This window comes from Pristis pectinata, chromosome 2, assembly GCF_009764475.1.
Source record: "Pristis pectinata isolate sPriPec2 chromosome 2, sPriPec2.1.pri, whole genome shotgun sequence".
Taxonomy (NCBI): Eukaryota; Metazoa; Chordata; class Chondrichthyes; order Rhinopristiformes; family Pristidae; genus Pristis; species Pristis pectinata.
Genome location: NC_067406.1, coordinates 25539639 through 25560928, shown reverse-complemented (window position 1 = coordinate 25560928; position 21290 = coordinate 25539639). Strand labels below are relative to the sequence as shown.

Sequence of the window (21290 nt, the reverse complement as noted above, 5' to 3'; positions counted from 1 at the left end):
AACCTATTGAATTCTATGCCACCCTTCTTAGGGAGGTGGGAAGAAAGTTGGTGTGGGGTGAGGGTGAGTGGAAAGAAACATTGTGGTAGAATTTCCCTGTTTACAGCTTTGCTCCAGACTGTCTGATAATCTGCTAAATTTACTTCTAAAAGCAGGTATACAAGAAGAGCACAATGTGTACTCATGCTCTTTGAATCTTTGGTAATCTTCTGCTGAAGCTGCTTCTAAAGATTTGGAAGAATTCTACAGGAATGCTACCTATAAAACTGCAGATCAGTAAAGAAGTAAAGAATAAAAAAGGCACACAAAAAGGAAAAAAATCTAGTTTGGAGAAGTATAAAGAACAGTAAATGATGGCAGAATAATAAGAAATGCTTTCAAAAGAGAATATGTAAAAGGAACTAGTGAGGGATATCAAAGTAAACACAAAAGCACGTGTTATCCTTGAGATGTTGCATAAATGAAAAAAAGGGAATGTAGACATTTAAACTGATTTCTATGCTACAGTAGATGTGGAATCCTGGACATTATGAGGAAATTAATATTGAATCAGGGACAGGTAGTCAATAAAATTAACATAAGCAAAATAACAATAATGAAGAAAATAATTGCATTAAACGGTTAAATATTCCCTAGTCCATACAGTTTCCATCTCAAACTTTTAAAGGTAATAGTTGTGAACATTAGAGTTGGTCTATCAACAATATCCACATTTCTCTTGATTTGGCAATTGTTACTGTAGATTGGAAAATTGCACATTACTCCACAATTTAAGAACTGTGAGAGAGGAATTATAAACTAGTTAACCCAACATCTGTTGTTGGGAAATTACTACTGTCTATAATTAAGGTTAGAGTGTTGCAAAACCTTGAGAATTTTTAGATAATCAGAAAGAGGCAGGCAGGCTGTATATATAAACAGTAGGTAATGCCTGGAAATCAGGGTGAACTTTTTGAAACAGTGGCTTAAGTAATGGACAGGCAACCATCTCTGAATGGTAACATTATCAATTACCATTTGTTAAAGACCCTCATAAGATTGTGTTAGCTAAAAATTCTCATAGGAGGCAAATTAATGGCCTAGCTAGGAAATTAGACGAGTGGCAGGAGACCAAGTAGGGATAGTCAAGTTGACAGGATAGTTGATTGGTGTTCTACCACAATCTATACTGGCCCTCACCTACACACAATATTTGTTAATGGTTCAGAAAACTAATTAACCAGTTTGTCGATGGCAGGTGGTATCCTTTGCAATATAACTGGAAATAACAAATTACAAATAGATTAAGTGTGAGAATACTGGATTTTTGTTAATCAAGAAATATGAAAAAGATGTATATGGAGCTAGGGCCCCAACCAGCCATGACTTCATGGAATGTCAGGGCTGAAGGGGCTAAATAGCCGATTGATGTCCCTCATTTTATTTGGATGGGAAAAGCATCAAGCTGCAGAGAACTTGCTGAATTGTGTCTGGGTTTCAGGGGTGGGAGAAGAAATGTCAGTAGCTGAGGGAGGGGAGATTGCTGAATGTGGAGTCACATAGTCTGGGGAATAGTTATGGCTTTATCTCAGGATATATTTGGTATATGTTTAAGCAGCAAACCAGCTTCCTGCCTTCATTATCAGTAGATCCATCACCCTGCATTACACAGACTGAACAATGTAGAAGTTTACTCCAACAATGATGAGTACTTGGTTCAGGTTCAGTTATGGCAGCTTCTATTTCCCGAATACTAGTATATGCAATCAGTATTTTATTTACAGCATTCTTAACAGTCATAATGCCAGGAGGTGGGGTGAATGGTGTCTCTGGTCATCAAAATCTCTCTGTCTGGAACTAAGTAAACTGTATGCAGCAAAACACAGTGTTTTGAGAGTTCTATGTTGTTTCTGCAATTGTTGTATTGCTGGCACTTAGTTTTGGTTGCCAACACTAATAGAGCAATATTTTTTGTACTGATAGTGCTGCTTTTTCCCCTTTGCTAAACTTGCTGCCTTTCAAAAGTTAGAACTAAGGATTATCCCTTTATTTGCAGTGGATCCTACACACATTGAAAACTCAAGCCTATTAAAGGAGCACAGAAAACATTGAACTTAGAGACAAAAGCCATTTTCTGCCCAGTTTTCTTCCCTACTCTTTATGAATTATGATTTACACCAAAGCAAAATCCTACAGACTTGGAGAGAAGTCCCATGGTACTGTTCCACATATGTGAGAATAGATAATGAACTAGATATTGCTGGACTGGGGCATCTCACAATATGTGCCATTGTCTTGTTTTTTTTTGTCCACAGAGTTAGAGGAAGTGTGCACAGTGAGGGCATCTGGACCCAGATAGAATACTCCTCAACCAATAACATTTCAGAGACTAAGAAATAAACAGAGAAAGGAGTAACACAGAGACACAAGAGATTAAGGAAGGTGAGCTCAAGTGAGTGAAATCTAGGTCAAAGTAGGTGCAGAAAGGAAAATAGAGGGAAAAATAGAGGGATTGGGGTAAAAAGGGAAGGGAGAAAGGAATAGAAAGGAAAAGCAAAAATTTAACACTTTAAAATCTCCCAAAACAATTTGTTATGTGAACGTTTGTGAAGGGAACATGGATAAATATTAAGTTATTCAATATGGTGAAAAAAAACCTGAAAAGCACAGTATTATTCAGGTGCAGCAAGCAGTTAAGCAGGCAAATGGCCTTCACTGCAAGAGTTTTGAGTACAGGGGCAAGGAGGTCTATCTATAATTATGTGGGGCCTTGGTGATACCACAATATTGTATGGAGAAACAAAGGACTGCAGATGCTGGAATCTAGATGAAAAACAACGATGATGCTGAGTTCATCATGTTCTTCATCCACAATATTGTATGCAGTTTTGGTCTCTTTAACTAAGAAAAGATATTTCTGCCATGGCAGAAGTGCAATGAAGGTTAACTAGACTGATTCCTAGCATGGTAGGACTGTCCTATGAGGAGAGATTAATGGCATTTAAAAGAAATAAGATGGAATTTCATTGAAACACACAAAATTCTGACAGGTCTAGGCAGAGTGGATGCAGGGAATATGCTTCCCCCAGCTCAGGGGTCCAGAATGAGGAGTCACAGTTTCAGGGTACAGGAGATGAGGAGAAATTTCTTCACTCAGCAGGAGGGGACCTGTCGAATTCCTTATAACAGAAGGTGGTGGATATCAAATCAATGATTATACTTAAGAAGGAGATGGATAGATATCTACACTCAAAAGGCACTGGTGGTATGAGGAGAGAGCCACAGTACGGTATTGAGATGGCGAGTATTGTATTAAATGGTGGAGAGAGCTTGTAGGGCTGAATGGCCTACTCTTGCTCCTATTTTCCATGTTTCAAACTTTCCTTTGCTCATTTTCTGCGATGTTGGTTGTGAGTCATTAACAGTTTCAATGCTGTTACAAGGATGCCTGTGCTATGGTTGCTACGGCAAATTTAATTAGTCTGCAAATACAGCAACCACTGAAACTCACAAGGGATGAACATAAGATGCCACTTTCACTGAGCTATACATACTAAGTAGTAACTGTAGTATTGTATATAATCTGGACATAGCACTATAGGAAGCAATTGAGGGCCCTCTGAGAAGGTGCAAAGAAGTTCTATGAAAATGAACCTGTAGATGAGTTACTGGAACAGACTGAAGAAGCTGAGACTGTCCAGCTTGCAGCAAAGAAAGTTGAGAGGAGGTTAATGGACATGTTCAAAACCATGAGGAATCTAGACAAGGTGAATAATGAGTAACTGCTTTCACTGGGAGGACAAGTTATCAGCCAAAGGACACAGGTTTGAGGGGACTGACAAAAGAACCAGGAGTGACATGAAGAAAAACTTCCTTATGAAGTGACAGTCTCAGCTTCTTCAGTTCCAAAGATCCATGACCCTCTGTGACAAAACAATTCAGCTCATCTCTGTCTCATATGGGTGAGCCCTTATTTTTAAACAGTGATCTAGATGAAGAGAAATGGAGGACCCAAAATGGTTTAAATAAAATCAACACTCAGTTCAATGATCCACACTACCTCCACACTCATTAATGGCAGACAAAAAGCAGCAAAAAAGATCATTTATTTTTCTCCTTTCACAGTAAATTGGACATACTGATTATACTGCACACTGAAATTTGGATCTGTTACAAAATCTTCCACAATCTGACTTCCAGTATTCAGTACAACATAACTGAACTACATGTCCTGAATCAGTACTAGTTTAACCAGTCACCACAGTGTTTATTTTCTTATTTACAGTGATTCAGATGCACATTCATTGCAATCATCGCAACTAACTTCACAAACCCACCTCTGTGTTTCCTTTATGAGGATGGAATGGAATGCATTTCATATATCTCAGATAGATCCATTTGCCTGTATTATAAGGGTGTAGCTAAACTGACATGCATGTGGCTCCCGCCATCAATGCACTCCATAGTATAAATATCCCATGCTCAGGAGCATACGTCATGATAAGCCCACAAAAATGTGCTATTTGATTGAAAGGAGCTGACTCCAGGAAAGTAAACATTGTGGCAGATCTCTCATCTTTCCAACGACAGAGCTATTGGGTGTTGGTAATCTGAAGTCCAGCAGTATCTCATTGTAAAAGTAAAGAGGGGAGATTGGTGATATACAAGTTCCTTGCTCTTGGTTTTCCTGTTTTAATGTTTTACTGTGCTTTATTATATAAATAAAAGTGAAGTTACAATGTGCTTGCTCAGATTACAACATGCCATTTCAGTGTAACTAAGTTACATATTGTAATTTACCCTTGATACTTCCACATCCTGAGATCTCTGCACTGCCTTTCTACTCACTAATAGCCAAGTTATACTGTGAAACTGCTTCCAACTGCAATAGTTTGATAACAAGACCCAGCTATGGTTGTGATGAAAATAACCTATTTCTATTGTTCTGGATTTGCCAACACCAGAACTAATGCATGATTTCGGTTGTGGATCTTTCCTGATGTTAGGTCAGTGTTCTAACAATGCATACTAGCCTTTACAAGTACTACAGATTTGATGCTCTCTCACTATAATTGAAGTTATAATCCAAGCAAATTCCTGATGTGACAGATGGCCTCTGATATAATCAACCTCTGGAATTTTCTTTTCTACCAGACAAACATTAGTGACTCAAGCCGTTATGCTATGTTCCATTTTTATCTTGCAGCTAAACAGTTTTCCTATGCATGTTAAATGTATAGTTTATTGGGCAACTTTTAGCCCTCATAAGGCAAGTATATAGGTGCTGAGAAAATGAAACACTTTCTAACTTTCCCACTCTGGGTCAGCATCAATTACGCTCAGATATATACCATGGTTTCTTCATTTGTTAAGTAATACCCTACCCATTTTAAACAAAAACTATAGTAAAACAAATGAGACACATGGAATAATTGGTTTATCCATCCAGTCCAATCCAGACCCTGTGTTCACTATCAGCTCACTCTTCCTGTACTACATACTCTGAAGAGGTAATAATATGCAAAGATCAAAACAGACTGTGCTATTCCAGATGTGGCCATATTGTAAACTTCTATAACATAGGAACTGCACTTCTAACTATATATTCAACCACTTTATTCGCTATGGTACTGAACAAGGTCCATAGTGCTTCACAAACTCTTATCCCTGCCCCTACAACCCCCCTCAACCCACCAGCTCCACCCCTGTTCCCTTCCTTCTTTGGAATTATTGCTAATTAGATGGTTACACTGCATTGAGTCACACTGAAGGACAAACACATCTGCATCATGTGTATATTTAAGGATCTCACTCTCTATGCCTTTATTCCAATTAGCGATGGCTATGGAAGAGAAATATAGATTCTTGGACTCCACTAACAAATGGACCCCAATTTATGTTAGTTCTATTAATAATCACCCTCTGTCTATCTGAATGCAACCAATTTGCAAACTGGTTCAAAACATATTTCACAATAGTATCCATGTCTAACGGTTTTCAACAGGCTTTTTTAAGATCGAGATATATAGTATTACTGACCTTCCATCACCCACCAGATGGACAACCTGTTCAGTAAATGAATTAATGAAACAGGACATCTGATGCCAAAACCCAAGTTGGGACTCCCCTCTAACCAAGCGAACATTAGCAAAGTTTATGTTGTTCAGGAGCACAGGAGCATTTTTATGTTGTCCGCCTTGCTTTGGACTTGCCTTCTGGCTTGTTTTATGATTATGCTGGCATACTGAATTGTTTGATGAGGTCAGCCCAGGATGCCACATGAGACGCCCATGTCAGAGGAACTGATACCAACCTCACTAGGATAGGCAGGATAGGTGGTGGGTTGGGGGATGGGGTTCATTAGATAGCTGCATACAGTCTAATTTAAGATCTTACAATGTAGGAAGTGCATATCTAACCATTATCCAGAGATAGTAAAAACAGAAAATATTCTAAATATGGAGCAGGTCAGGCAGCCCCTGTGGAGACAGAAACAGTTAATGTTTCAGGTTGATCACCTGGAACTGGAAAATGTTAATGATGTGAGTTTAAAATGGAAACAGTGAGAGGTGAGGGAAAGAGGAAATATGACAGGGTAGAAAGCAAGAAAGATTCAGTGAGAGTAAAGTTCAAAGGACAAGACAAGAGGAGGCAGGAACGGGACAAGTAAAGAAACAAAAGATGGGTCCTCAGGAAGTATAAATGGGAAGAGCAGAAACATATTCGAAGTAGCAGGACTCAACATTGAGTTTGGAAAGTCGTAATGTTCCCAGCTGGAAAATGAGGTGCGGTTCCCCAGGCTTTTGATAAACTTCATTAAACAGTGTAACTGATTAAGGACCAAGAGGCCAGAGTGACAATAGAATAGAAAACAATGGCAAATGCACCTTTGGTTCACATCTGCAGACCAAGTAAAATGTTCCATGGAATTTGTATGAATCAATCTAGAATCAAATGCACTGTTTGTGTTTCCATTACTTTGTGTGAACGCACAATTTTAAACAATATTTAAATATGGATCTTAGAAATGGAAGTGCCATTATTAAAGATTATGACTTATGAACAAGCTCCATCTAAACGCTAGGGATTTTTTTTTACAATTTTTGTCTTCTTAATTAAAGAATACTGGCTTGTTAGCAGTAAAGGTTCACCAGATTAATTGCTGGGATAAATGGGTTCTCTTAAACGAAGAAAGAATAGTAGATTGGGCCTATGTTCCTGGAGTTTAGAAGAATAAACATTTAATATTCTGAGTGAATAAAAGCAGAAAATGTTGGAAACACTCATCAAAGAAAAAACAAACTAGTTTTAAGTTGCAGGGAGGGTTGGGGAAGGATGGATAGGACAAAGGGAATATCTCTGATAGGGTCAGGCCAGGGTTTCCATTTCACTGAAGAATGGAAGTCACCCAGTTGATAGGTTGATGAAACTGTTAGAGAACCAGAACATAAAAGCTATGAAATGAGGGCAGTTAGGGGGCCACAACACAAAGGAACATAAAAGCTGTGGAATGCAGGGCTGTAGGAAATATCTAGCAGGTCAAGCTGTTCTAATGGAGGGAGAAAAACTGAACTAATATTACAGCTGGATGACCTACAGCAGAACTGGCCAGTTCTATACACACAGAGAAAGCAAATTACCCGAAGTTGTTGAGTTTGATATTCAGTCCGGAGGGCAGCAATGTGCCCATTTGGAAGATGAGATGCTGTTCCTCAGGATTACATTGGGTCCCATTTTAACAGTGCAGAAGGCCACAAACAGACAGGTCGGAGTGGGAGTGGGATGGAGAAGTAACATCAGGAAAGTCAGGGCCACCCCTGCAGACTGAATGTAGCCACTCTGCAATGCAATCACTCAACCTACGTTTAGCTTCTCCAACATGGAGGAGACCACATTGTGAGTACTAGATTCGAGGAAATGCAAGTGATTCACTGCTTCACCTGGAAGAAGTGTTTGGGTCCCTGGATTGTGGGAATGGAAGAGTTAAACAGACAAGTTTTGCATGTCCTGCAGTTGTATAGGAAAGTGCAATGAGGAGAGTGGTTGGTGGAGATAAAGCAGCACCAGGGAGCCGAACAGAGAATTGGTATTGGTATTGGTTTATTATTGTCACATGTACCGAGGTACAGTGAAAAGATTTTATTTGCATTCCATCCAGACAGATCATTGCAAACATAAGTACATCGAGGTAGTAAAGAGGAAAACAGAATGCAGAATGTCGTGTTATGTTTACAGTGCAGATAGACAAATAAGTGCAAGGGCCACAATGAGGTAGATCGTGACATCAAGAGTTCATTCTTTAGCATATAGAGGTCGTTCAAGAGTCTGATAATAGAAGCTGTCATTGAGCCTGCTGGTACATCCCTTCGGAATACTGAAAGGTGGGAAGGGGGGATATATATCTGGTAGTGGAATCTTATTGAAGGTGTTTAAGGCATTGTGTAAATATATGTAGTCATTGTTGAGGACTCTTGTTAAAACTCATTTCTTTGACCAAGCTTCTGGTCAGCACTCCTAATTTCTCCTTCTTTCTCTCAGTATTTGTATCTGTCTGATTATGCTTTGGGGAAACATCTCAGGATGCTTTTCTGCATTCAAAGGTCTATATAAATGCCAGTTGTTGTTGATACTTCATGTTCTGTTTCCGTACTGAGTTACCTGGCCTTGGTCAATGGTAACAATAAATCAGTTACTAGTGTCCCTTAACCAGAAAGGGAAAAAAATTAGTTAAGCATGGCTGTCCCTGGACACTTTCCATGTCCTCTGCTGTAAATGTGATGGATCCAGTTGAGAACACAATCTGTCTTACTTGTAATGCCACATTTAGTTAAACAATGTACTAACATTCACTGTTTTTTTCCACAGCTCATCACATGGGCAGTCCATGTGCAAAATGCCCCTTCAGTGGAGCTAAAACTTTGATTTCTTTGAAAATAATTGCATAAACTGAATTATTCCATGAAGTAAATGCTTACTGAGCTGTTTTACTATCCAGATTACATAATGGATTTTATAGAGGGAGGTCAATGAACCTTGTCTTATGGGTTCTTTTTCTGCTTTAATTCAGTAGTTTTCTCTTCCCCACTGAAGTAGCCAAGTCCCTGCTACAGTTCTCCAGTCACAACATGTTAATCGTGTTAATCAGGTGGCTACCTAAGTGGGGAACTGTTTAATGTATTTTCTTCCTCACCAGACCAGAAGTACTTAGGTCAATTGCAGCTCACTGTGCAGAAGTGCCTGAACATGCATTTGCCTCCATTATGCGTTCCTTTTCTAAGCTCTGCTTTCAAAGAAGGCAACCAGATTCAGCAATGCCTCCTGCCGTGAAATTCCCAGGGAAATGTCTAATTTGATTCTGTTCTTCAAAATGAGTAATTTCGGTTCCTGTGTTATCACATTTGTGCCTGCGTTGCTTGTTCTTTATGTGAATTATCCACTCGTACATTTCCGATTGCAGCCTACGAACTCCCACCAATTGCTTTCTCGCCTTGATCTCAGTCCTGCAAGGTTTAGCGCTTGGTTCTGTCCTTTTCCTAATCTAGTAATAACGTCACATTCCCTGATGACATCCAGCTTTATCATCTAGTTTTGAGTGAGCAATAACATCATCTAGAAATTTTTCCTATATCAATGGTGCAAAATGAATGGAAGATGTTGTTGGCTTTTACACGACAAACCTTGGACCATATCTCGCACGGTGTCTGTGGGGCATATGACACAAGCTTCATTGAAAGGCACTGTAAAGAAGCAGATTGTTAACGTTGATCTAGCTATCTAAAATGCACAAATCAACCGTTTCAGAGGTTTAAGGCAACCCGCAAAATTCGATTCACACCTAATTTGCCCCGTCTCCATACGTAGCATAGCAACGTGCAATAACCTCCAAACGAAACCCGTCTGCCTCTACATCTCGACGCCGTTACCTGGTTCCGTGCAGTGCACAGAATTCCAGTAAAGACAAAAATTGTTTCTTTTTATATACAAGAGACCGAAACAAGTTTCACTTCCCAAAATTCTAGCCGATTGTTCGTTTTGCTCCCCCACCCCCCCAAATAAAAAGTGTATTAAATGTTCACATTATTAATAGTGGTTTAATGTTCACAGTAGTTTGCTGTAATGGTGCGTTGAAGGGGGAACGGGTTATAAGTAAAAAGGTCTGTTAGTAATGTGATCGCTTGTTTGCGTAACAATCACTTTAAACCGGGGGCCGCGACAAAGTGTCTAGACGCACACGTGATCGACCGCGCCAATGCGCAGCCAAACCAGGGCTTGTAAATTTCAAGCCCTTGTGTCAGTTTCAGCCAGGAGTCCGGAGCACTCAGAAAATCCACAGGCGGAGTGGAGAAGAGCTGGAAACGGCGACAACTCTCTTGATATTTTTTTTCTTGCTAAATCGTGATTTTTTTTAATGTATAAAGAAAGAGAGATTAAGTTAATAAAAGGAAAGTGGGGAAGAGGGGAGGCAAGCAGACGCACGTACAAGTCAAGCTGAAGAGAGAGAAGGCAGGAACATATTAAAAACACTGCCTTGTGTATCTGTAAACGCGGAAAGGAAGAAGGGAAAACGAAGGAAAAAACGATCTTCACAGTCATTAAAAGAGCGCTGCCTGCCGGATTAAGGGTTTGGATTAATCTACCCAAAAGCCAAGGAAGGAACAAGGGAACGCTTGGGTTACATTTCAATGGATACATATTCTTGGCTACATTTTTTCTACTTTATATCGGTGGGTTACAATGCATGATTGTATCTTTGGGGAGCCGCACTAACCCATCCCCCTTTTATATATATTTAATTGCAGTATTGTTTAAACCATTTTTTCCGGATCTTTTTATTTTTAAACCCTTTTTTTAATAAGGGGGTGGCGTATGCTACAGATTTGTGCGGCTGTTACTGTGTTGTTGCCATCGAGAACAGGCTGGATTCATGTTTTGCGGATATGTTTTTGCTGTACCTGGCTGGATTTTAGCAGATTTCTCTCTGGCGGAGCTTCATCTCGCATGTTCAGGACGAAACGATCGGGTCTTGTCCGGCGACTTTGGAGAAGCCGTACGTTGGGAGAAGCAGACGGGCAGACGGATAACGAGGGCGATGCAAACCGAGGAGGAGGAGGAGGAGGCGGCAGCGGAGGAGGCAGCAGCAGTGGCGGCGGTGGATGCTGCGGGGGCAAAGGGTCGAAATACTCAAACTCCGACCCTGAATTGAAAACCCTGACTCACTCGCTGCTGAAAAAGCTGAAGGAGAAGCAGTTGGAATTATTGCTGCAAGCGGTGGATAGTAAAGGGGGAGCCCGTACCGGTTGCCTTCTCTTGCCCAAGATGATCGAGCCGAAACTCAGCAAACAAACTTACTCCCTACCGGTACTGATCTGCAAAGTCTTCCGCTGGCCTGACCTGAGAAACTCTTCGGAACTGAAAAGACTCTATTGCTGTGAATCATACGGAACCAACAACCCGGATTCCGTCTGTTGTAACCCACACCACCTTAGTAGACTCTGTGAATTCGGTAAGAAAGCCTTGCATTATTTAATGCTTTTATTTTCATTTTTAAGCAAACATCAGGCCGGTTATGTTTCGTAAGAGATCTAATCGTGTCACGACCTCCCCACAACATTGCGATCACCTGGGCCATCTCTCACGGAACAGGAGGGACATTGAGGGAGTCGGTCTTCTCGGAAGATACAATAATGATAACTTTATTTTCAATTGGAGAGATATTAACTTCAGCCCTTTACAAACTTGTTCCGCTCAAGTTTTTTACGTCACTGAAACGTGCCCTTTTTAAGAACAGTCAGTTTTGTGAATCTTATACTCAATATAATTCAATAAGTTTATATTTGCTTCTTGATGGTTTGTTTTTAACTTAGAATCGTTATGTTCTTGCTGACAATCCAGTTTGATCAAGATTAAGAAATAATTCCCGGAGAACCAGTTTAAAAGAGAGAATTTTGATCCCAAACTAGTTCAGGGGAAGAGTTTGCAAAAAGTTGGATTGTCCTGTGCGTTGATTTAAAACCAAACGTTGCTGAGAAAGGTTCTGGCTATTTCTTTTTAAGGATGTAAATGTTTATAACTCCATATATTTAATTTTTTTGCATCCCGGATTGTGATCTGAGCTGAAAATGTAAATTATTACAGGCGGGCAGAGGTAAAGGACATGGGTGGGATAATGGTTGATTTTTTTCATGTCTCCAGTATTTCTTTGGAATTAACTGAATATCAAGAATTATTGTTTAAATTCGCAATCCTCTTGAGGACGGAAGTTACTTCAAACATCCAATAAATCCTGTTAAATGTATCAATCAAGTAGATAAAAGTTTTTTAAAAATGAGAAAAAAAGTTGTCTGGAAGACTTGTCGCCGCGGTAAATGGGTGATTTTCCAGTTAGATGGCGCGGTGAGATCCTCAGCCAGTCTGATTCAGTGGTAATTTCCAGAGCAGAAGTGGTTTACGTGAGCCAAGGAGGGGCGATTAGACACACAAGTTGCATATCAGTGAGACTGGCGCCAGGCTGACTCTTTTGTTTATGTGACTGTTAACTATCAAGGCGATCGCCGCCTCTGCTGTTCTGCCTCCAGCCCCCAGAGTTAAGACAAACAGTTTACGAAAGAATGCCGGCTCTCCTGCCAGTGTTATCATAAGTTTCTATCTCTTCTCATGGCTTTCCCCTTTTCTCTTTTATTTTTATGTTTCCAGAGTCACCCCCGCCTCCCTATTCCAGATTTCCAATGGACTCACTCAAACAGTCTGGTAAGTCCTGTGTTCATTATTTATGATTTATGTCTTTTCTCTGCTTTTTAATATAAACTGTAATCCCAGAATCCCCAAACACGTAACATATATTTGTAGAAAAGAGTTGTAATGATTTCTTTATGAAAACTTATGAAAGCCATTTTATGTAGCGAGTATTTCCATTAAGTTAAATCCTGGGAACACGGGCGAGGGGGAGGGGCGATGTTATTAGAAGTTTCCACCGGGAGCAGAATTGATTCAGGACGTTGCTTGAAAGTAGGTCCTCCAGGGGATTATCGGTATGATCAGGTGATCAATTGGGGGAATTTGTGCTTCTTACTGTAGTTGAGGCAATGGAGACCATTTACATTCTTACTGTAAAAGAACATAATAAATGTCCTCGGTACAGTTTAAGGCAAGGTACCAGGTATGGTTTTCACTTCAGTAGTGGCATGAAACAGCTATGGGTTTAAACGTGGAAAATATTGTCATTCCTTTTCGTATGGAAAAAAACAGTGGGTCACATTTGAGATGGGAATCACCAGGTTCAGCCCACATCCATTCTGGGCCACCATCCACACCATGATCTTTTTTGTGAGCATAGACATTGATTATTCACAGGCCATAAAACAACATATGGGGTTACCACAACCGACCTGGTCTTGTGCACAGCAAGCTCCCACAGGTTGCAATGTCATAATTACCAGGTGTTCAGTTTTAATGATATGAGTTGCAAGTTCCATTCACAGCCATGCTAGCTGAGTAAACCGACTTGATACAGATTGGGGATGACGTCTTCTGATTCTGACAATTTATTTCTTGACAATTTTAAGAAAAACCCCACTGCACTTAAAAGTGGTTGTTCTTGCAAAGGATTGTGCTCTTTGGTCTACCATTTAGTGTGCAATGGAGCTGGGCTTCAGGTGGGATAATTGGATGAGAGTTGGTATTGACCAGCAACATTTAAAAGTACACTTCAAAAATTTGTGTGTTTAGAAAAAAACGTGTTCATATCTCAAGGGAGAATGCTGCTTAGTCCTTTATGATTTCTTAGTTAAGGCATTAATTTCTTGATATGACCTGTTAAGACCATTCTTTAGGGAGCAGGCAAGAATAAATCTTGAGAAGAGGCTATATGACTCAAACTTTGTACTTGGTTATGTGGAATTGCACACATCTCACCTTGCCACCACACCTTCCACCCATGAAAGCCATATTCACCCAGCCCATAGGCTGCCATATTGAGAGGAACATTGCACTCTCAATAACATTCCTTTACACAAGTGGCTGACGTAAGAGAATTCTCATTTGTTTTCGCACAGTGGTTCCTTGACATGAGCTCTGTCGAGCAGCTCTGAGTCGAGCACAGCAATGTCTGTTGATCGTCAGGGCTGGACACGGAAATGTTGCTGTCTGAAGTAAGCCACCTGGTGGCACACAGTGCTCTTCATTAGAAAAAAGAGGCAGGAAAGTTGGCAGTAATATTCCTTTGGGTGAGGTGGGCTGAGATGTGTATCTGTGGAAATAGGTCAATAATTATTTTAAACACACGAATTCTTTTTATGTTGTAAGCTGTGGCTCTGTGGTAGCACTCTCAACACTGAGTCAGAAGATTGTGGATTGAAGACCCAATCCAGAGATTTGGGCACAAAATCCAAATTGATGTTGCAGTGTAGTGCCAGACGTTTGCTGAACCATCAAACAGAGCTGTATTTAGAAGAGTGTTAAACCAGAATTCTCTCCAGTCCCCTGGCAAATATTAGTCCTTCAACCAACACTCATTGCAGTTTGAGAGATCTTCCTGTGTGGAAATTGGCTGTGGTGTTTATGATGTCAAGTTATGCTTCAGTGGCTTCAAAGAGACTTGGGGGATGTTGCTGTGAAAAGTGCTACGTTAAATGCACTATTTATGTATTGCCGTTGAAATGTGTTTATTTTTCCAATTAAATACAGCCATGCTGCTACTAGTTCATAGGCTTCATGACTTTCCATGTTCTGAAGCCTCTGATACAGCTGTACAATTCCATGGATATTTACCATTGGTTTGTATCTTGCCCGACCAGCCTATCTTTCATGTCTGGTTTTCCCTCTACCCCACTTAAACGAAGTGAGGAATAGAGATTTCATCTTGTATCCAGACTGACTTTTACTTTTAGTTTTCTTCACACTTATCGGTTGGGAGATGGAACCAGCTACAAATCATATCATCTTTTCACCTGCACTCATGTATATAAAGCCGTGACACTCACCCAATTATGTTTGGTTTGTTATGTCTGATGAACACCTGAAAGTTTGTTCATTGAAGGACTGATTACAGTTATATTATGCTTCTGGTGTCTGAGCTGTGGTAACCTCATGCTGTGAGCCTAAATGCTAGAGTCTATGTTGGCATCCTATTCGACTGTTAAGATCATGGCAGCAGAGTTTGAACAACCCCTGGGCTTAATACCTCTGGGACTGCCCAGGCCAGACAGCCAAAATACATGGGATTACCCAGGCCCACCCCTCACACTTAATACCTGTGGGACTTGCCAGGCCCTACACCCAGTACCAGTGGGATTACCCTAGACGCACATCCAATCCTTTGCAGTACCCAAGACTCACGCCTGATACCCATTGGAGAGTGGGAATCTTTTGCCTCTCATGTCGAACAGATCCTGGTGTCCCAATCACTCCATTTGAGGTCAATTAACTTTAACTCAGTTCTAGGATCAATGTTGGACTTTGAGCTATGCTGCTATCCATCAAACCATTGTGGACAAATCAATGACCAGCAGGACTTACAGTCCAGACTCTTGGTGTTACATGGCAACAGTGCAACATGTCACCCACTGGCAGGAAATCGAGCATGTTTCCATGACACTCAATAAGGAGGCAAAATTAGGGTGAACATACTCATAATTTGGCACCAATATGTGCTGTCATCCACTGCCAGCGTGCATTGATTTTATTAAGTAAGCACATTAAGGGATATAAATGAAGGGACTGAACTAATTGAATAAGGTTGATGATCTGAATTCCCTACTCATTCATAAACTTGGCCACTTTATTTCTTTAATTGAACTAGTATTTTATGTAACTTGAACGTACAGATATTTGTTGATCTGGGCGAGGCCTATACCTCTGGTGCTCTCTTCTGCATCAGTCGGAGAAATATTCCAAATTCAAGCAACATATGCTGTCCTGTTCTTGAGTGCCATACTCACTCCCTCCCCAAATATACCATGCAGTTTCTGCACGCAACTAATTAAATTTCTGCCCAGCAGGGGAAGTAATGGTAAATGTGGTAATTGATAACAAAATCTATATAAAAATCAATATAAAATTTTATTGGTTGGTCAAATCTGATGGGCGCCACCCACCAGGGATAAATATCACAGGCATTATGGGGCTTGGGAGTCTAAACAGAAGAGATTAATTAAACAGTCCGGACCCTATAGTGAAATAGATGAACAGTGCCGTCTGCACCCGGTGTGCCCCATTAGTTGAGTGGAACTACTTCCTGCAACTATTGACATAAAGGTTAGTGTTATTTATGTAAACAGAAAGCCACAATCTAAAGCTGCATTTATGGAAAGGGAAGCCCGGCTACTTTCGAGAGAGTATTGCCGACTTTGGCATTTGGAACCTGAGGAAAAGGTTCTCATTCACTTGGTTCAGAAGTGCCAGCCATTCCCACAGGTCAAAGTGGCTGAGTAGGATTTCCAAGGAGAGCCTCATTGCAGTTCATAATAGGGCACTTATTAATTTACTTCATGTCTTGAGTCAAATTTTTATTTTGAAGGTTAAATCCCAGCACTGGTCAGTATGAAAGTGAGTCAAACTAACCAGAAAGATCCAACAGTCATTCAATCTCTTGCTGTGTCAGTGGGGTGGATTAAAGGGGTATTCTGGCTAATATTGGTGCCCTTGGTTCAGGGAGGGTTCTTCCTGCTGTTTGCTCATCCATACTGTTAGCCACTCTCACAAACAACCAAGCTGATAACAACAGATCATCTGCTTTGTATTTTTTATTGAAGGATAGATATTTGCAAGGACACCAGGAATATCTTCACTGCTCTTCTTCAAAGCAGCATCTTTTACACGTATCTGAGAGGAGATAGGCCCTTGCTTTAATGTCTCATTGGAAAAGACAGCTTTAGCTGACAGGGCAGCACTCTCTCAGTATTGCACTGGTGGGACAGCCCAAAGTTTTATCCACCAGAATTCAGCTCTTTGTTGCATTGAAAACTTGGTATCAACTAAACTTTGTTGGTGGGTTGGGAGATTAATTGAAGAGTGAGCAAATTGAAATTTACATAACAAAAGTCAGCAATGTTGCAATCATTCTTTGTAATCAATCATTCTGTGCACTCTTTCCCTGAGTTACCCACAAAAATGGCAGGCTGGTCTTTGGGATTGTCCCATTTAGTTATGCGGTGATTTCAACAGACAAATACGCTCCTGAGAGAAGCACAAGGAAAACCCGAGGCCATTTCAGGGTCATAAAATCTTCTGAGAATTCCCCTTTCAATGAACACTGATAGTGGGTGGGGGTTAGCCCAGGTTGCCCCAGGATTTGTCCTAATATCTCAGATAATTTCTGTTTTAAATGAGTGTTTATTGTAAGTTACTCTGACATAAATAGTAATAACTCCTATGCTGATTATGAGATATCTCTGGCTGTTAAAAATCAGAAGCTGCTGTTTGAAAAATTTCCTCTGTTTTGAGTTGAGTGGAATTTGGATCCAATACAGCAAGAGGCAGGTATAGGTTAAAAGTAGTTCTTGTCCATTTCTGTTGACAGATTTTCAGCTGAAAGCTAAGGAGGTTCAACACATCATTTAAGTGCAATAGTCTGAATCAACAAACATTCCCTAGCAGAGAGAACGGAAGAGATGTGTGGAGACACACTGTAATTGTGCTCAGTCTTATCTGGTCTTGGTCTTCCCAAAAGGCACACTACTCTGGGTTCTAGTGTGTCGCCTAGTATTTGAGGTATTTCAGTGTGGCTGGCTAGGAAATGGAGATATCTTGGAGAAGAGCCAAAGAAAATGGGCCCACATCACTCCTTCACTATCCAGCTCTTAATGTTGAACTGTGGCACGAAAAAACAAGGCTGAAACTTTTTAGGAGATGGCTTTCATCAGCTAAGTCAAAAATGAACTGCAGGAAAACAGAAATGAAGGTTAACCCATTGAAGGCTGAATGGATTCTGTACTCGTTCACCAAACACATGCTGCACTTTCATCAGAAACTGTTTTTTGTAACATGACATTGTGAGATGTACTTCCTCTGCTGTATATCACTCCCACTGATGTAACCTCTACAGTACAACTTTGCAGCCATATTTCAGTAAGTCTGTGTCTGATGCTTCAGCCTGTATGGCAGACTTACCTGGGTAAATGTCAGCTTAAGCTATGAGGGAAATTAAGATAGGATCATTCTTCCAATGGCTCAACTTGCCTGCCTTTTTGAAGAGACATAAAGTACTCTTGTCCCCACTGGCTGGTGAGCTCCTTAGCCTCTAATGATGGTGACTTGCTGAGGGCTACGGTTCCATATACACTGGTGACTCTCTGGTATCTTGTTGAATTGACTGTTCCTTGTACGTGAGCCTAGTCAATCAGTGTTGCTGAGCATATTAACTACAGAGACTTCATAATTATATGTGACAGTCAGGTTGAATGATTCAAACGATGCCAGGAAATAAAATGTTATGACTTACTTTAATGTGTGTTTTTCCTTTTGCTTCCAGCAGATTTGCCAGACTCTGTGCCTCCCTCGACTGAAACTGGGGGAACTCATTATACGGCCCCTGGGGGGCTTTCAGGTAAGAGACACTGTGTAATATTCCCAGCCAGTTAATGATACTGTGATTCCTCTTGAGTGTTAAAACAGGATGTTCACAATTAAAATAAATCATTATTTAGTAAAGGATTATTTGTGTGGGGGAAGGGCAAGGCTTGCGATTTCAGGGAGGATTCTTTATCTTTGCTGTCTAGGTTATAATCTGGTGAAGCAAATTGTGTGCTTGGTCTTTATTCTATTGAAATTCAGAACTGTTCTGCCAGATTCCCTCCGAGGTTGGAATGTCAAAAGTCTGCCCCCTCTGTGTGTGAGGACAGAACAGTAACAGGGATCGATCAGTACCTGAGTAGTCAGTTGTCTGGTGTACTGTAGCGTTCTAAGTGGTATTACTGTGGTATTGTGGTACACTGTGGTATTCTAACTGTACAAAGTTATATATGCCTTGGAATTAGATCCACTTAAAGTGTAATTTGCACACAGTAAGGGTATTGGGCCTGCTTTGAAGCTTTTGCACCATTTCTTTCCAAAATCCCACCCAGCAAGAAATTTGGATCAGGCTTGAGCTGCCATTATTCGCTGTAACAGAGGATACTATAATACTGCAGGCCAACAGAATGCCTGTCATATTTTGTCATCAACATGCATGACTTGTCTTCAATACTGACAGAAATGGCTTCAAGAGGTCTTGATTTCCATCCTTTCAACTCACAATAAAACAAAGAGTACACTACACTGAAATTAGTGAACTGTGTGAATTAAAGTGATCCCTGGGTCATAGCTTTTATATGTAAAACCATCCCCTGGAAGTTTTATTTTTAAAAAAATTGTTGCCTACAGCTTTTGCTACAGATCAAGGCATCTGTGCATTGCAAAATACAGCAAGAGACCCAGTGGCTGCTGACCATTGGGTGGCAGGGAAGATGGGGGTGCTTGGGGAAATAAATCCATGGCTGTGGGTACAGTTGGCCCACTCTATCTATCAGAGGGGTCTTGGCAGGAGGACCCATGTACCTTGACCCCCATTCCCACCCATGGCTTCCATGGAGAGATCTCTTTAAGAGTCTGACCCACCTCCCGTGGATCAGTGCGTGAATGACGTGGCAGCTGCCTGTCTAGAAAGCAGCTGTCATTTGTGAAACGTGCAGGATGGTTTTTTAACACTCTTAAAGGGGAGCAAACAACGATAAACATTTCTTAAAGCAAGCATGTCCCAATTTCTTAATTTTCTGTGATTTCCAATTTATTGTTAATGCTGTGTGCAGTGCCCATTCAGCACCATAGAAGTAACTAAAAGTCCAGTTTCTAGGCAATGGTATCTGTTACATGCATTCTTGTGGCCTGTGTGTGTGCATACTATAATCCAGTAAGCTTGATGTGTAGTTTTCTATGATATTCTATTTGTATGATAGGGCGGTTCGTGTAATGCTATTACAGCGTCAGCGACCCAGGTTCAATTCCGGCCACTGTCTGTAAGGAGTTTGTACGTTCTCCCCATGACTGCCTGGGTTTCCTCCGGGTGCTCCGGTTTCCTCCCACATTCCAAAGACTTACGGGTTAGGAAGTTGTGGGCGTGCTATGTTGGCACCGGAAGTGTGGTGACACTTGCGGGCTGCCCCAGAACACTCTACGCAAAAGATGCATTTCACTGTGTGTTTCGATGTACATGTGACTAATAAAGAAATCTTAATCTTAAATTCAAGGTGTACTGTATTACCAGTGTACAGTATATTTGAATTCCAGGTGTCTATGGTAGTGAGGAATTCTCTATATGCATTCTTTGTGTATCGGGTGTACTTCATAGACTGAACCTTTATGTTCTGCTGCTTTGCTTTGTATTCGTTATATTATTGTACCTGTTGTGAGAGTTTTCACATTTCAGTAACTGGGTGTGCTGGTAGGATATGAAGGTTTACATGTTCCTGATATGAATGATTCATTTTAACCTACAGCTGAGCCAGTTTTTGATGTTGAGTGAGATTAAAATAAGAGTGGCTTTAACGGGCAAAATAGTGGACTTCCTGAACCAATCTGCGATGCTGAAATATGACAATCTTAACCTTTTCATTTTAGAACATGGTTGTTTTTTCTGTGAACTGTGACTATACCATTCTTGAAGCAGCCAATTTTATATTGGAAACCAACAAAGACTGCAGTCTTGTGGTGAAGTTTGTTCTCGATATAGAGGTTTCCTACCCCTCCCCACCCCCCCCCACCAACACCCAGGTGTAGGCTGCAGTTCTGTGTGGGCTCCCAAGAGTTGAAGTTATGACTGAGGAGTCCCATTCTGCACACTTTGACTGATAAAGGAACAGTTCTTGAACTTTGTTTGTAAAACTTGGGTGCTGGCTTTGCATCAGATGCGTGTAACAAAATACGTCAATTGGGACCAAATTGCTTGAACTTTAAAGTGGCAGAGACGTCCTTGGTAAAATGTCTTTCTTGCTTCCACATTCCAATTTTCTTAATCCATCATGTGGCGAATAATAATATGGAGGAGAAGGTACTTGGAGCAGAAGAGCTGGCATCTTATTTCTCTGCATCACATATATGTGTCAACATACTTGACCAATTACATGTGCTTTATGCTATTCTTAATTGTGTCCCACACAGATATGCTTGTAGACAGTTGATTACAAAACAGTAGGCCAGTGAGAGATTTTAAGACCCATGGTTATTGTGGTTTTTGATAATAGGAAACAAATGAAGATGCAAAGGTAGAATCTCTTCCTGAGCCAGTGATATTGTTAGCTTTATAGCTTTCCCTCTCAAATAAAATCTATGAGCTGATGTTT

At 40.6% G+C, this 21290-nt stretch overlaps 1 protein-coding gene across 4 annotated transcripts in view; it reads left to right on the top strand.

The window, feature by feature from the left end:
* The first annotated feature begins 10275 nt into the window (after window positions 1-10275).
* The window catches only part of smad7 (SMAD family member 7), a 36533-nt gene continuing 25518 nt past the window's right edge, over window positions 10276-21290 (top strand). For 2 of the 4 annotated variants that reach the window (XM_052010424.1, XM_052010421.1), the window contains exons 1-3: window positions 10276-11482; window positions 12673-12726; window positions 18449-18520. In XM_052010424.1, the coding sequence (XP_051866384.1) occupies window positions 10846-11482; window positions 12673-12726; window positions 18449-18520 (763 nt within the window). In that variant the 5' untranslated portion in view covers window positions 10276-10845. Of the gene's footprint in view, window positions 11483-12672; window positions 12727-18445; window positions 18521-21290 lie in introns of all 4 variants that reach the window. The other 2 variants (XM_052010423.1, XM_052010420.1) reach the window with 1 other exon arrangement.